An 18,515-nucleotide genomic window follows, 5' to 3' on the forward strand; every position below is an offset into this window, starting at 1 on the left:
CAGAAATAACCATATGGAGACAAAGCTGTGTGCACAAGCCTGGCTTTATAGATGCTTCTTATGGCATTGAGATTTCATTGTCTCTCTGGTGGGCATAGCTCAAGTGGTAGAGTGCTTACCTAGCAAGCACAAAGCCCTGAGCTCAAACCTCAGTTCTGCCAATATTTCAGTGTCACTAGAGAAAATTGCCACTGGAGAAAGTATTGAGTAGCAGTCTTCTAAGATCACACAGATATTTAAAGTAGTGACATATGTGTGTGTGTGTACACACTTTATATGTACCTACCTACACATATGTATAAATATATTTCTATTTACTAACATAGAAATGTCTACAATACCCATAGAAACAAGCAAAAACAGGTTGAAAAATTGTATGCATAGTACTAATGGTAATGTCACTTTCATTAATAGATGGACTGAGATTGACATACATATTGTCACTTTAGAGCTATAGCCAGCCTATGGCTAAGGCTGTATTGAAGTTGCCACTTTAATATGATTATAATATTTTTCTTCTTTATGCATTATGAATTATCTAAATTCCTAACTTCGGTAGGTTTTTTACTCTCTATCTGGGAAGTACTACAATTCTGTTTGGTTGCGGTTTTGAAAATGAATTACAAAGAAAACAAGTAAAAATAAGACATAAAATATACAACCTACTTTTTATTGTAAGATCCAACAGATGTGGTATTTCCACATTGGACTGCTTGTTTCCAACTGTCTCATTAGAAGTACTTACCTTATCATAGATTAATTCATCCACATCTTTAACCAGTTGTGGGTTGGCAGGTCACAGAATGACTGTGTAGTTCTACTGAACTGATTAAAAGCACAGACTAGCGGGCCAGATTGCAAACAAAACAAAACAAATAAAATCTCACTACTAGCTCGGTGGCCTGAGAAGATTATTACAATAAATTCTCTGGGCCCAATCTTCTCATCTGTGAGAAGGTATGAAAATAATAATTCTTCTAGTAGTGGTTAGAAAAAAAGCAATCGAGATTCAAACATTGTATATCAATGTTTGCATGTAATCAATGTTTGCATCCATTGATTTTATTTATTTTTTTCAAATTTTTATTATCAAACTGATGTACAGAGAGGTTACAGTTTCATACGTTAGGCATTGGATACATTTCTTGTACTGTTTGTTACCTTGTCCCTCATACCCCCCTCCCCCCTCCCACTTACCCTTTTCCCCCCTGAGGTGTTCAATTCACTTACACCAAACAGTTTTGCAAGTATTGCTTTTGTAGTTGTTTGTCTTTTTTTACCCTGTGTCTCTCAATTTTGCTATTCCCTTTCAATTTCCTACTTCTAATACCAGTATACACGGTTTCCAATATACTCAGATAAGATTACAGAGATAGTATAGGTACAACCACAGGAAGGTGATACAAGAGCATCATCAATAATAGAAGCTACAGATACAGATGGGATGTTGAAAGTAGTTACAACTGTGATATAACAATTGTCTCCATAACATGGAGTTCATTTCACTTAGCATCATCTTATGTGTTCATAAGGGTATAGCTATTGGGCCTTGTGATACTCTGCTATGACTTGCCTAAACCTGTACTAATTATTCCCAATAAGGGAGACCATAGAGTCCATGTTTCTTTGGGTCTGGCTCACTTCACTTAGTATAATTTTTTCCAAGTCCTTCCATTTCCTTACAAATGGGACAATGTCATTCTTTCTGATAGAGGCATAAAATTCCATTGTGTATTTGTACCACATTTTCCTGATCCCTTCGTCTACTTAAGTCAGAACTAAGGAAATGGAAAAACCTCCCATGCTCCTGGATTGGGAGGATTAATATAATCAAAATGGCAATATTGCCAAAGGCTATCTACAAATTCAATGCAATACCCATTAATATCCCAACACCATTCTTTAATGAAATAGAGGAAGCAATCCAGAAATTCATATGGAACAATAAAAGACCTAGAATAGCAAAAACAATCCTAAGCAGAAAGAACAGTGCTGGAGGAATTACAATACCCAACTTCAAGCTGTATTATAAAGCTATAGTAATAAAAACAGCTTGGTATTGGCACCGGAACAGGCCTGAAGACCAGTGGAACAGAATTGAAGACCCAGAAATGAACCCACAGAACTACGCCTACTTAATCTTTGATAAAGGAGCTAAAACAATAGTATGGAAGAAAGATAGCCTCTTTAACAAGTGGTGCTGGCAAAACTGGCTCAACACATGCAACAAACTAAAACTAGATCCTTATATATCACCCTGCACCAAAATCAATTCCAAATGGATTAAAGACCTCGAAATCAAAACAGACACCCTGAAAACACTAAAGGAAGGAGTAGGAGAAACACTTGGGCTCCTTGGCGCAGGATGGAACTTCCTTAACAAAGACCCAGAAAGGCTACAAATCAAAGAAAGGTTGGACAAATGGGACTGCATCAAACTGCAGAGCTTCTGCACAGCAAAGGACATAGCTCGCAAGATAAACAGAAAGCCCACAGACTGGGAAAAGATCTTTACCAGACATTCAACAGACAAAGGCCTCATCTCTAAAATATATGCAGAACTAAAAAAATTACCCTCTTCCAAAACAAAACCGCAGAGAACCAATAGCCCCCTCATCAAGTGGGCTAAAGACCTACAAAGAGACTTCTCTGATGAGGAATGAGAATGGCCAGGAGACATATGAAAAAATGCTCTACATCACTGGCCATAAAAGAAATGCAAATCAAAACAACATTGAGATTCCATCTCACCCCAGTAAGAATGTCATATATCAAGAAAACTAACAATAACAGTTGTTGGAGGGGATGTGGCCAAAAGGGAACCCCTACTTCATTGTTGGTGGAAATGTAAACTGGTTCAGCCACTCTGGCAAGCAGTATGGAGATTCCTGAGAAGGCTAAATATAGAACTCCCCTATGACCCAGCAGCCCCACTTTTGGGTATCTATCCAAAAGACCACAAACAAAATCGCAGTAATGCCACCAGCACAACAATGTTCATTGCAGCGCAATTTGTCATAGCGAGAATCTGGAACCATCCATTGATTTTATATAGGAATATAGATTTAATGTGGAAAATAAAGTCAGTGCTGTATCAGATAATCTTGAAACATTCTTCTAAAATGCAAAGACAAGAAAAATATGTCAGACACCCTAGGAGAAAGGAAGAACAAAGAAGTGTTATCTTAGGCAAGACATGGTGGTCCATGGCTACAATCCTAGATAGCTATTAAAAAGGAAGAGATCTGAAATGAAAAGTTATGATTCAAGGCCAGACCAGGCAAAAATTTCATAAGACCCTATTTCAACCAGCATATTGTGCATGTCTGTCATCCTAGCTATAGCAGGAAGAATAAATAGCAGGATTAGAGTGTAAGCTGACCGGGGCATAAACTTGAGACCCTATGCTCAAAAATGGTAGAGCACCTGACTATCAAGCACAAAGCCCTGAGTTCAAACCCCAGGACTGCCATAGAACTACTATTTTAAGAAAGTAAAATACAGCCATTTGAATGGGACCAATAGTCAAAGATATAACTAAAGGACGTGTTCTAAGATGGAAATAATACCTAAATATGTATAAACAAAAGCATTTGCCTTTGTCCATACAACACGGTTGAACATGGGTCTTACCTGAACTCATGGCAGTAATTGTGAATTTAAAGAACAACAACATACTAAATAGTTGGAAAAAAGAAATAAATTGCAACATAAGAAATTATTCTAAGTGACACCTGGGATCACCAAAAAGATCACATTTTTCTTATGTACATGGGAAGCACCATGATGGAAAGAAGAACTAGGAAGCCAGGCACTAGTGGCTCACACTTGTAATCCCAGCTACTCAGGAGGTTAAGATCTGATGATCGCAGTTCAAAGTCAGCCCGGGCAGGAAAAGCCATGAGACTTTTCAGTGAATCACCAGAAAACTAGAAGTGGCGCTATGTCTCAAAGTAGTAGAGCACTGGTCTTGAGAAAATGTTTAGGGACAGCACCCAGTCTCTCCTTGAGTTCAAGCCCCAGGACAGAAAAACAAAACAAAATGAACAAACAAAACAAAAACGACTAGGACTGTACAGTGAAATGGTTATGGCACAAGAAATATATACTCAATTATGTTTATTTCCATGCCAGTAAAAACACTTTGTCAGCTACTCAGAAGTTCAGAAAAGTTACCAACTACACATGTTCTTTTTTGAAAAAAGAATTTTTGGAAATAGAGGCTAGCTAATGGAAAGGCAATTAACAAAAAAAAGAAAGAAAGAAAGAAAGAAAAAGAAAAGCAGGGCTGGGGATATGGCCTAGTGGCAAGAGTGCTTGCCTCATATACATGAGGCCCTGGGTTCAATTCCCCAGCACCACATATACAGAAAATGGCCAGAAGTGGCGCTGTGGCTCAAGTGGCAGAGTGCTAGCTCAAAGAAGCCAGGGACAGTGCTCAGGCCCTGAGTCCAAGGCCCAGGACTAGCCAAAAAAGAAAAGAAAAAGGATCAGATTGTTTTGCAAAAGCATATCCCCTCACCTGATAATTATCTCTAAATACAACCCCTATCTCACAACAAATACCCTAAAATAACAGACCCCAACTATGAGAATGTGGAAAGACTCACCTAGATGCTTCCTTAGTGGCTTGTGAATGAATCTTCTGACAAGCAAACTTCATTATGAGTCATCTCATTATGCAAATTAAAAAACTCAGTCTATAATTTAGGTAAAATCTTATGGAATACTTTTCTTTGGATATGACTTATCCAAACTCAGGTTCTCACAAATCTGTTCTCTATTCCTATAACTACAGTTATCCTAAATTTTAAAAAGATACCAAGGGATAAAGTTAAAGATGTTGAAATCTAACATGATTCGATTTTAGTTAAATTTTCCTTTGAGGTGATTCTAGATTAACATACAGTTGTAATGCACAGATATCTCACATGCAGTCATCACTTTCTTCTAGGCCACAAGTTTCAAACCTTAGCATGGTGTCACAGTTAGAATATTACCAGTCATACAAACTACTTATTCCAAAACTTCTCCAGGTTTCCTTGTGCTGCTGTTGGTAGTGATGGTGTGTATGTATATGTATTATTTCTGTGCAGTTGTATTATGTGTAAATCTGTATGTCTACTCACCAAAGTTAAGGCACACTAGCATTCTATCAATAAAAGGACTCTTTCCTTTCATCAACCACCTGATACTGGCCACACCTGTAGCCCTAGGTACTTGGGAGGCCAAGAATGGAATGATTGTTGTTTGAAGTCAGCCCAAACAGAAAAGTTTGTGAGAGTCCCCTCTCAATCAATAGTTGAGTGCAGTGCCAAACACCTGTCCTCCTAGCTATAGAAAGAAGCTTAAAATAGGTAGATCACCCACATGCCCAGATAGGAAGTAAGATCCTGTCTGGAAAATAACTAGGGCAAAAAGGGACTGGAGGCATGGCTTAGTGCTTGAGCACTTGTCTAACAAACATAAGGCCTGAAGTTCAAAATCCAGTGCCACCAAAAGGAAAGCCCAGCACTCCTCCAGTCCCTAACACTTGGCAGTCACAGATCTGTTTTCCATTCCTGTAATTGTGCTTGGTAATCATACATAATTTTGCTTTGGGAATTGACACTTTTTTTCTATTCATCATATTTCCTAAATATTCATTCAAGTTATTGCATGTATCATTGGGTTTTTCCCCCTCCATTTTATTTGTGAGTAAGATTCCACAATACAGAATGAACCAATTTGTTTAAGCACCAGTTCACTAGACAACATTCTAGATTGTTCCCACTCAGTCTGGGGCCATTTTGATTGAGTTATTATAAATATTCTTCCATGGATTTTCTCAGGAACGTGTTCAGAAGTGTGTGGAAGTTACATGCTTAGCTCTTGAAGAAGTTGAGTCATTCCCACAGTGGTTGTACCATTTACCTCCCATCCACAGCCCCCTACATCAGCTTGGGATGTCTCTGGTTCACTCTAGCTTGTCTGATAGGTTGTAAGAACAGGACAGCTGTTGTCATTTGCCTTTCTCTGATGATTACTGGTGTCAACTGTGTTTTGCCCTCTTCTTTGCCCTCTGTATATCCTTCACAGTAAAATAACTGTGTCTCATTCAATTGGGTTGTTTTAGGGATTTTTCACTCTTGAACTTTGATTCCATTGTGGTCAGAGAACATGCTCAAGGTTATTTCAGTTGTTCTCAATTTACTATGATTTATTTTAAGATAGAGGAAATTGTACAAGCAACTTTTCCATGAGCACATGAGAAAAATGTATATTCTGCTTCTGTTGCATGAAATGGTTGTGTGTGTGTGAGAGAGAGAGAGAGAGAGAGGAAGAGAGAGAAACTTGCAGGTGGATGATGGTGTTGTTTATATTACATCTTTGACGGCATGTTTGAGTGTCTTTACTGATTTAATATCTCTGTTATTTGCTGGAAGGGGAATATTGAAACTATTACCTACAAAGGTAACATGAATATTTATTTTAATTAACATGTCCTAATTTTCAGATAAAATAGGGAGAGCAAAGTGTGTTCAAAGCAAAAGATATATAACTTATATGTAACATTTATATATAGCATGCCTTTTTAAAAAATATAGAACCATAAAGTATTGAAATAAGTATGTCAAAAATGACTAGTATATGCAGTGGTAAAATTGTAAACTTATAGACAGCTTTCTCTTCATAACTTTTTGGAATCTCAAAAAACAATATTAAAATATTTAAAAAATTTAAAATTACTGATTGTTGATGTATATGTCTATATACATTGGTATTTGATAACCCAATTCATGCCATGTTTTTTAATTGTTATTGTTCGTTTCAAAATCTTCAAAGGTTTCTCAAAATTACATCCCATGTGTACTGCAGGTAAATAATTATCTGATAAGGCAAACTATACTTAGCAAAATAAATCTGGCCCAAATTAAAGTGTAGTCAAATGCCGGTGGCTCTGGCCAGTAGTCCTAGTTACACAGGAGGCTGAGCTCTGATGGTCATTGTTCAAAGCCAAATCAAGCAGGAAAGTCTATGAGACTTTTATCTCCAGTTAACCACCAAAAAAGTCAGAAATTGAGCTGTGGTTCAAGTGGTAAAATGCTCATCTTGAGCAGAAAAGCCAAGAGAAAGCACCCAGGTCCTCAGTTCAAGTTCTACACATACACAAACATGTAAGATGTATGGTAACATTTTTAAAAATACAATTTCAGCTGGGTGCTTCTGATCCACTACCTAGCTACTCATAAGGCTGAGATCTGAGGATCATGGTTCAAAGCTAACCTAGAGAGGAAAGGCCATGAGACTCTTCAAAACCTACTCAGCACAAAAGCCCGAAATGGTCTTGTGACTCAAGTGGTAGAGTGCTAACCTTGAGCTAAAGAAAGTCAGGGATAGCACCCAAGCTCTGAATTCAAGCCCCAGAAATAGCAGGGAAAAAATACAACTTCATTATAACATTATTTCTATGGTCATTGTGCTTTGTTGTTTTGATCTATTTTTAAACAACCCTTGAAAATTTTTGTGCTCAGTTTCCAAAAATAGATTTGATATTTGTTACTTAGAAAAATTTTGAGGAGCCTGTGAAAGAATATTACCTCTAAAGTACAATTATCTCACTTTCAATTAGAAATATTGTTGCAATCATGATATTATATGATGTAATGAAATATATTACAGTTGTCTTTTTTTTTTTTTTTTTGCCAGTCCTGGGCCTTGGACTCAGGGCCTGAGCACTGTCCCTGGCTTCTTTTTTTTTTTTTTTTTTTTTTTTTTGCTCAAGGCTAGCACTCTGCCACTTGAGCCACAGCGCCACTTCTGGCCGTTTTCTATATATGTGGTGCTGGAGAATCGAACCCAGGGCTTCATGTATATGATGCAAGCACTCTTGCCACTAGGCCATATTCCCAGCCCTACAGTTGTCTTATAATATACTTTTATTGTATACTCCTAATATTCATTATAATTGTTACATAATATATTATAATGATAATATAATACACAATATTATTGTAGATTATGTTATATTATGTATTGTAATTATAATATAATAATTGTTATATTATATGATATATATTAATTACATTATAATGTATTTAATTATATTAAATAATTTATATTATTAAATTTTATGTAATTTGAAAATTTATGTTTATGCTAAATATATACTTTCTAATTAAAATGTGAGATTTTGGTTATAATTTACTACTAGAAATCTTACACAAATATTTATCTTCTCATTAAAATCATAATTATGTTCTTACGATTTTTATTGCATTTACCTTTCAATTTTTCTACACCTTATTCAGAAACATTTTACTTCTTTTTGTAGTATAAAATTAATAACTTTTTTTTACTAATTCAAAGTCTCCCTAGTGATAGTTTTTTTTAATGTCATGTAAAGATTTTATTTCCTTGGTTCCATGACTTATCTCACTAAAGATTTTTTTATATGTAGATTTTTCTTTTCTTTTTACTTTTTAAAACATTTTATTGTAAAGGTGATGTACAGAGGGTTACAGTTACATATATCAGGTAATGAGTATATTTCCTTTTAGTGTTTTAAGACTATATTTTAAGACAAATGTAAGTTGGATACACTTGCTCTGACTACATTTCAAACAATTTATACCACTTCAAAGTCCCTTGTGTTCTGAAGAATGAACTTCTCAATTCTGTAAACATGTCTGCCTGCAATTTATAAAATTCAGTCAAATATCTGGAATGTTTTCCAAGATCCTGCTGCTGGGGTCCTAGCTATATGGACCTGTAATTCTGTTTTTAACCCCACATCTTTTTATTACAGCTTGTCTTAAGGCAAAGCTTGCCTCAAAGATTTACTGCTTTGAAAACAGCAACTAAAGCAATTTTTGATAAAATCAGTGAAGTTTTCAACCTTACAATATGTGATTGATAAAGCAGGATCATCACAAATACACATAAAAACCAACCCAGAAGACTGTCTACCTTCCCATTTTAATCTGAATAGAAAATTTATCTTATATTTCACTGCTGTCTAATAGTTTAGTTTCATGAAGTATTCTCATTTGGGTTAAAATTGATCATTTTTATTCCTTTTCTGGCCTTGGGTCTCATAAGGTAGAGATTATTGCAGGCTTTAGGCCATCAGACATGTATTCTTCACTTTCTCGCAGGGTTTGTAGACAAAGTCTTTAATATTGTAAAGTCTGAAGGTCAACTTCCTCTTGCCATGAAAGATTTGAATGCCCTCACAGAAGCTGCTTCCCAACTCCCTGAATGGCTTACAAATCCACTCTGTAGAAAGTGCTGGAGAAGCTGGGCACTGGTGGCTCATACCTGTAAGTCTCGTTACTCAGGATGCTGAGATCTGAGGATTGAAGTTCAAAGTCAACCCAGGCAAAAAAGTCCATAAGACTCTTTCATCCAATTAGCCAACAAAAAAGCCAGAAGTGAAGCTGTGGTTCAAGTGCATGGAACCTGAGCTCAAGCTTTCAGGACTAGAAAAACAACAAAAAATATCTGAAAAAGAAAGGCTTGTGCACACCAGCTAATTAGAGAGAAAAATGGACAGAAGGGTGCAAAGAACATATGCAATAGTTGGCTTTGTTCTTGTTTGCTTAAGATTTTATATTACTATTTTAAATCTTGGGGTAAAAATGCTGATTAAAGTAGGAAAGTTAAAGAAATCTATAATTATAATTCTATGAGATAACAGATTATGATGCATAATTTCTACTAATTTCACCATGCTTTTGATTTTCAAAACTCTATTTGGGTATTTCTGGATTCTGAGAGATCAAATTGGTAGAGGAGAGGAAATACAGTCCCAGGCTGACATGTCAAAACTGTAATGTTTTCTACAATTATATCTCAACATCTGCTTACAAACACAGTGACATTTCTGAAGTCAAACTCCCAAAGAATCACTGCTAAATCTGTGTTAAATATTTTCTCTCTTTTATTGCCAGTCTCATCAAGAAATCTCCATGAAATATCCACATTTAGCATTGACTGGGGTCATCTCCTCGGTATCCTCTACAAATCATCTTTACTTTCAGTCTTCAAATAATTGGCAGGAATAGTTAATGATATGTTTTCTGAAAGCCTTCATAAAAGTTGACCCTTTATGAGGGATAATTTGAGGGTAACGATCATGTATTTATACATATATTTATATTATAGGTTTGTATTTATTTATATTTATGCATATATATTTATATACACACATATACATATATATTGCACCAAAACAGAGATAATAGATTATATGTTTAAGCAGACATTAAAATTAACAAGAAAAATATTAACATACCAAAGAAACCAGGTAAAAATAGGAAGAAAGTAGAAATGTGTATCGGCTAATGTATGGGGAAGCCTAATTGGTTCATTAAAATGTGAAGACAGCAATTTTGTCTAGCAAATCATAGTTAAATGATCACCAACTATTTGTTTACAGAATGGATGAAGTAACATCTCCCAGTCATCCAACTTGCAAAGGGCTTTTAGGAACTATATAAGACTACAGAATCATCAGGATTCCCAAAGAAAAAGATTAAAACATCAGGAAACTTATATATTGAATATATATGTTTAACATATATATTCAAATATATATTATATATTCAAATACATATATAATTCAAATATATTCTCTTTCAGTTTAGTGTTGTTTTTATTTTGGATAAGGCTATGGTGACAAGGTAGTCATTCACTGTCATTTACCACATTGTATTCTTAAATTTTAAATTCACCATAGTGTTCATGTAAAGTGTAAGGTAGTTTCAACATGTTATCTTGAAAGGAAAAAAATTTAACATTATATAATTTAAATAAATAAGAGGTAAATCACCAGACATTTTATATTAAATGTGTATAAGTGTTAACTCCAAGTATTACTATTTCTGATGAGAACATTTTCCCCAGCAGAGACAACAACAGAGGTAAAATAGAGCAAAGGAAGAGATCTTCATGGGGTCAGTGAACTGAATTAAGTTCCATCCATCTTAATGCCAAGAAGAGAAGTAGAAAACTAAACTGGGTAGGGACATGCTGATCCACTCTTGTTATATTATAGACACTTTTTAATGTTTGGGGTTCTCCCAAAAAATTAATTATTTTCTTTCTCTACAGTTTATCTATGTTGCCCAGAAGCCATTGACTTCCTGGAATTTTTATTAAGAATTCCACATTCTTGCCATGCTTTTCAAGACACTGTGGCCTCTGCCAATAAATCCTAATAAATTTTCACTTCTTTTCCTTCAATAACATCCTAGAGAATATGATTCAGACTCAAATTAATCACCGATCATGTTAATGGTTCCTAGGAGTTTACTTCCGATACCCCTTATTATATTAAATCAAACTTGATAGTGTGCTACATCATTGCTCAGCTGGGTTTTCATAAAAGCACTGGTATTTAATATGATTTATGCCTAGTTTTCCGTTAATATCTGCTTATTGTATGCTTTATTTTTGCAATAGCCATTCCTAGCAAATGACACTACTTTAAAATCTATCATACCTTAAAATATTTTATAAGAAACATTTTACAGTAAAAAGCATCACTTATTTTATATTATAGTTACATAATAATGCACAAGAACAATGTACTTGACACAATCAAAATGTTAATATTTTATATAGAGTTATGAGAAAGTTTATGGGCATATATATGTTTTGCTTCTTTAAAAAATAGATTATGTGGCAATACTATTAGGTGATTTAACATATTGGTTTTTTTGTTTGTTTTTCTATTAAGCTTTGCAGCAAAGGGGCTGCTCTAGGCAAACCCTTTGAAGCACCTGCTGAAGATATAGCAAGCGTGGCAAGTTTCATTGAGACAAAGCTTGTCACCTGCTATCTACGGATGAGGAAGCCTGACCTTGCCCTGAATCATGCCCACAGGTAAAAAGCAAAGTGCAAACACCCTCTAGCCAAAAAGCAGAAGGTATTATCTAAGCCTCTCTGATCCTTCTATTTCATTTTAAATGAAAGATGAAACAAACCTTTTCTCTACTGCTTCATTAGTATAAAGCCAGGCAAATCAGGGAAATGGCAAAGAGAGTCTCAAAACTAAACAGAAGAAACAAACACATAACAATGCTTCATAATGCAGGATGGCAGATAATCGTGATAGCAAATCATTATAGAGACGATGAAGAAGGGATGTGATATTGATGAGTAAGGATTTCCAAAACTTTGGAAGAGATGAGGAATGTTAGAAGGAAGCACATGTCAATGCTTATGGTTCATTTGGTGATAGCATAGCTGACCCAAAGGGTGCTAGCATCCTTAAAGATTTCTTTAAGAGTTCTGTGTCATTGTATTGCCACATTGCTTTCTAGAATTTACCTGGCTTGTCTTTCATTCATAAAAATGTACTTAGATGGACACTGTAGGCTCATACCTACATTCCTAGTTACTCAGGAGGATGAGATATCTGAGGATCCTTCTTACCCATCAATACCAGATCCTTTCTTCATCTTCTCTGTAGCCATTTGCTGCTGCAATTATCTGCCTTATAAGCCAGCCTGGGCAAGAGTCTCTTAGTCTCTTAATTCCAATTAATCAGGAAGCTATGGTTCCAGTAGGAGAGACCTTTTTTGCTCAAGGAACATGCCTAGTGTACACACACACACAACTGTACCCATCCTTGTCCTGTCTCCTAAAGGTCTTGTTCTCAATTTCAGCCTGCATCAAAGAGAAGTTGATTAAATTGTATGCCTTTCATCTATTCCTTTCCTTGAAATTGTAATGCCTCTACTCCTGCCTGACCTAGAACAATTTATATCTAATTTCTGTGTTACTATTTCTTGTTTTCACAAACTTATACTTCCTTTGGATAAAAATGTCAAAACTAATATGAATATTAAAAAATAATACCTTGTTTTCTAGTAGCCACTGGGAAACATAATTATCAGTTATATGAAGGCCCACATATAGGTGGGAGGTCTGCTAACACAGTAAAAAGTCCTTTACAAACCACATCCACTGGGATATAAAAGTTCTACCCAAGAAGTTTCACAGCTCTAACAGTGACTGGGCTTTGACTGGCAAAATCAGTTTGAAATTCACAAGATAGCTTGCTTGAAAGAAATTCTCCACCTTAAATATACACTATATAATCTAAAGACAGATTCTCTTTGACACCAAAGGGAACTTCTGCCTTTTCTAATGTATCTAGAAATATTTTATACAATCATAGCTTCCAACCCAGTATCAGGATACATGGCCTGTCAAAGACTTTTACTCTATTTCCATTTGAAAGAGGCAGCATCGGGAAGATATCCTGTATTTCAGTATGTCAAAAATATTGCAATGTCTGGGCTACTAGGTTAATTTGGGAGCACAATGGGAGAGCTATTCAAAACTGAGACTAGCTCAGTAAATGGAAAGGAATTTATAAACAGTAATTAATTCAGACACATGGAAATAAATTATATGTCACCTTCTCCATGATTTTCATCAGACATCAAAAAGGGCTCCCAACATGGCCTAAATTTTAGGGAAAATATTATATTTCTGAATGTACAGATAGGTTGGTTTTAAAATTATATTTACTAATAGAAATCATATTTAGAAAGTGGTTCTAATGGGATGGTCATGATAAAAGTCAATTCTGTTTATTAAAAAATGATGGCGAAGAGCAATTAGGCAAGAAGAAAATATAAAGGGGATCCAAATAGGAAAAGATGAAGTTAAACTTTCTCTCTTCACAGATGACATGATCCTATACCTAAAGAATCCCATAGACTCTACCCCCAAGCTACGAGAGCTGATCCAAAACTTTGGCAAAGTTGTAGGATATAAAATAAACCTTCAAAAATCAACGGCCTTTCTCTATGCATATGACCCGACCACTGAGGCTGAAATCAGGAAAGCAACTCCTTTTGCAATAGCCTCAAAAAACATAAAATACCTAGGAATAACCTTAACCAAAGAAGTGAAAGACCTCTTTGAGGAGAACTTTGAAAAACGAAATTAAGTCAGAACTAAGGAAATGGAAAAATCTCTCATGCTCCTGGATTGGGAGGATTAATATAATCAAAATGACAATATTGCCAAAGGCTATCTACAAATTCAATGCAATACCCATTAATATCCCAACACCATTCTTTAATGAAATAGAGGAAGCAATCCAGAAATTCATATGGAACAATAAAAGACCTAGAATAGCAAGAACACTCCTAAGCAGAAAGAACAGTGCTGGAGGAATTACAATACCCAACTTCAAGCTGTATTATAAAGCTATAGTAATAAAAACAGCTTGGTATTGGCACCGGAACAGGCCTGAAGACCAATGAAACAGAACTGAAGACCCAGAAATGAACCCACAGAACTACGCCTACTTAATCTTTGATAAAGGAGCTAAAACAATAGTATGGAAGAAAGATAGCCTCTTTAACAAGTGGTGCTTGCAAAACTGGCTCAACACATGCAACAAACTAAAACTAGATCCTTATATATCACCCTGCACCAAAATCAATTCCAAATGGATTAAAGACCTCAAAATCAAAACAGACACCCTGAAAACACTAAAGGAAGGAGTGGGAGAAACACTTGGGCTCCTTGGCACAGGACAGAACTTCCTTAACAAAGACCCAGAAAGGCTGGGTTGGACAAATGGGACTGCATCAAACTGCAGAGCTTCTGCACAGCAAAGGACATAGCTCGCAAGATAAACAGAGAGCCCACAGACTGGGAGAAGATCTTTACCGGACATTTAACAGACAAAGGCCTCATCTCTAAAATATATGCAGAACTAAAAAAAAATTACCTTCTTCCAAAACAAAACCGCAAAGAACCAATAGCCCCCTCATCAAGTGGGCTAAAGACTTACAAAGAGACTTCTCTGATGAGGAAATGAGAATGGCCAAGAGACATATGAAAAAGTGCTCTACATCACTGGCCATAAAAGAAATGCAAATCAAAACAACATTGAGATTCCATCTCACCCCAGTAAGAATGTCATATATCAAGAAAACTAACTATAACAATTGTTGGAGGGGATGTGGCCAACAGGGAACCCTACTTCATTGTTTGTGGGAATGTAAACTGGTTCAGCCACTCTGGCAAGCAGTGTGGAGATTCCTCAGAAGACTAAATATAGAACTCCCCTATGACCCAGCAGCCCCACTTTTGGGTATCTATCCAAAAGACCACAAACAAAATCACAGTAATGCCACCAGCACAACAATGTTCATCGCAGCACAATTTGTCATAGCTAGAATCTGGAACCAACCCAGATGCCCCTCAGTAGACGAATGGATCAGGAAAATGTGGTACATATACACAATGGAATTTTATGCCTCTATCAGAAAGAATGACATTGTCCCATTTGTAAGAAAATGGAAGGACTTGGGAAAAATTATACTAAGTGAAGTGAGCCAGACCCAAAGAAACATGGACTCTATGGTCTCCCTTATTGGGAATAATTAGTACAGGTTTAGGCAAGTCATAGCAGAGCATCACAAGGCCCAATAGCTATACCCTTATGAACATATAAGATGATGCTAAGTGAAATGAACTCCATGTTATGGAACCAATTGTTATATCACAGTTGTAACTACTTTCAACGTCCCATGTGTATCTGTAGCTTCTATTATTGATGATGTTCTTATATCACCTTCCTGTGGTTGTACCTACACTATCTCTGTAATCTTATCTGAGTATATTGGAAACCATGTGTACTGGTATTGGAAGTAGGAAATTGAAAGGGAATACCAAAATTGAGAGACACAGGGTAAAAAAAGACAAACAACTACAAAAGCAATACTTGCAAAACTGTTTGGTGTAAGTGAACTGAACACTTCCCGGGGGAGGGTGGAAGGAAAAGGGGGAGGGAGGGGGGTATGAGGGACAAGGTAACAAACAGTAAAAAATATGTATCCAATGCCTAACGTATGAAACTGTAACCTCTCTGTACATCAGTTTGATAATAAAAATTTGAAAAAAAATGATGGCGATAGTAATGAAGAATCAAGAATCTCACCATTATTCAAATATAAGACCAATAAATAAAATGCAAACTTAGTACACTCACTGGTTAGAATTAGAAATTTTCTGTTTTAAAACTGAGTACAGTTCCAAGACCATGAAAATTATCCAGAGGGAATAGCTACAATGACGGATAGTATTATGTTCTTCTCTATTATGGTAGGATTCAATTTCACATACCCCTTCTTATGGCAAAATAATTTGTGCTTTTAAGGTGAGCACTAAGTAAGAAATGCAAATCTATAGAGGTTAAACAGTCAATTATTACAATTAATAATGCATCAAGAGAAATATATCCTTTTACTGGGCTTGTCATGGTGCAGTACTATAAAAGTCAGTACATATGATGTTCTTATGAAAACATTTTTCCAGATCCCAGATTTTAGAACAAAGTCTGAAATATAATCAATAAATATATTTTACAAAATTAATTTATTAATCAGGATACTTAGGCTATAAATAGCAACAACCATTAGTTATACACCAAATGCCAAATTATGCTTTTGTATTACAGCTACATTGTGATAGTTGATATTAATCACGGCTCGAAATTAAAATATTCCTTTTTTGCATTTATTTGCATTTGCTGAAGCATCCTCTCTAATTTCATGTAAATGTAAGGTCTACTGCATATCTTTAGGCATCTTGTTAACACACAAATTAGCTTAAAAATTACCGTGTAGTTTTGCTTCTGATAAGAATGAATGCACAATGTTTTGTCATGTAGAAGACTACAAGAACCATAACTTTCCAGTTTAAAAATCAACAAAGATACATTTGGGAATCAATCAGCATGTATTGTCAGTTAAATAATGAGAGACACAAAGCCCTAGACACAATTGTTATTAAAAAAAAAAAGTTTTTTGCTTGTAATGAATGCAAGAATACAAATAGAAATATCACTTTTCATTTCAGCCAAAAATGAGACCTAAACTCACCAGTCAAGACATCAGCTCTCTCCCGCCTCAGATAGGGCCAGTGCTTCTCAGTAGAGATTTGAACATTCCTAAGCGGGGTTCCTAGTTACACTTGCCTCATCAAAAACACAAATCTTGCTGGAATTCTTTCCATGACTCTTGTGTACTCCCTACTTTTTGTTTGTTGCCCAATTTGCTGCCACAAGGTGGCAGACAATATGAAATCTGAAGTCTACATTTCCAAATATTTGGAAAGGTACTATTTTTAACATTGTTTTGTAGTAATGACATACAATCATTTATTCATTCAGCAAATATTGACTGCAACCTCACCAGAAGGCTGTTCCTGGTTTGAACCCCCAACAACAACATTTATAAACTGAAATACATGAGAAATCAACAGAAGTGCAGAACAAAAGTGAAAAGTACATTAATAGTAGTAAAAACATGAGATAAGTACAGACTGTGATCAATGTTGTCAAGAAAAGAAATATAATTTATGAGTAGAGTCAGCATTATGCAGTTGAGTCAAGCACAGAGACTGAAATTGGACTCCTACTCACAAGTTAGCCTGAACATCGCTTTCCATAACTTTTGGTTATAATAATTGCCCCTACTTCAGAAATACTATCTCACAATATTTTTGGATTTAAAAAAAATTCCAGCCATGACAGAATTATTGTTATTGAACCTGGCTTACTGCTGCAAACAACTTTTGCAAAATTGGGCAAAATATATGAAACGAATGTTTTCCAAGCACTAGACAATTTTCAGATTAGCACTGAACTTTGAAAGAAAGGAACCATCCACAGTGAGCTTCACCTCTTGCTCAGCTTTTAGCTAGGTTATTTTCATATCCTAATTATGGAGGCCAAGTTGAAGTAAGGTCTTGCTGAAAGGAAAGAATACAGACTTGAAGAGCTGACCACTAGCTATGCTGTTAGGAGCGGGTGACTGAATATTCAGGATGGCACAGAAGCATGCTGGAACAATCTGTCCAGGCAGTTATCACAGGCTCCTAGCCAAGGTCCAGGACAGGCATATGAAGAGAGAGATTCCTGCAGCAGGGACTGATACACAGAAATATTAGATGGCCAACAATGGTAGGGGATGCTTTTGTACCATAGTAAAATCCAAGAAATGTCAGGGTTAAGGGTAGGAACATGACCCTTAGAAAAGGCCATACCTTAAGATTACCTTCAAAGCCAAAGTAGACCTGTCCTAGTCTTGATTAGAGTGAGCGTATCTGCTATTTAGTTATCTAACAGAAAAAAATTCCTGACATTTTCTCAGGGAGGATATCATATATGAAATTTCCTTAGAAAATTTATCTATAATGCCCAGCATATAGTTAAAAAATCCCTACACATGCAAAGAAGTATGAAAATGAGACTAATCTGCCCATTCATATAAATGCCAAGATGATTCTATTGGAAACATTAGGCCAATTTTAACAATACCATGAAAATATTGTATGTTCAAGGACCTTAAGGTATTAATAGTTATAATTAGTGAGATGAGACGCTAAACAGGAAAGTAAAAAATTATAGACAAGAAGGAGATACTACTCATAGATTAACAAAATATCTGACACATCAAAAACATTGATTGACTATAACATTAGGTTGGAGACTGTAA

General features: G+C 35.6%; 1 protein-coding gene across 1 annotated transcript in view; it reads left to right on the plus strand.

Moving 5' to 3' along the window:
• The window catches only part of Spata16 (spermatogenesis associated 16), a 193,677-nt gene that overhangs the window by 40,655 nt on the left and 134,507 nt on the right, over nt 1–18,515 (plus strand). Inside the window, exon 2 of the mRNA XM_048347111.1 lies at nt 11,723–11,868. Coding sequence (XP_048203068.1) covers nt 11,723–11,868 — 146 coding nt within the window. The remainder of the gene's footprint in view (nt 1–11,722; nt 11,869–18,515) is intronic.

This window comes from Perognathus longimembris, chromosome 5 (assembly GCF_023159225.1).
Source record: "Perognathus longimembris pacificus isolate PPM17 chromosome 5, ASM2315922v1, whole genome shotgun sequence".
Taxonomy (NCBI): Eukaryota; Metazoa; Chordata; class Mammalia; order Rodentia; family Heteromyidae; genus Perognathus; species Perognathus longimembris.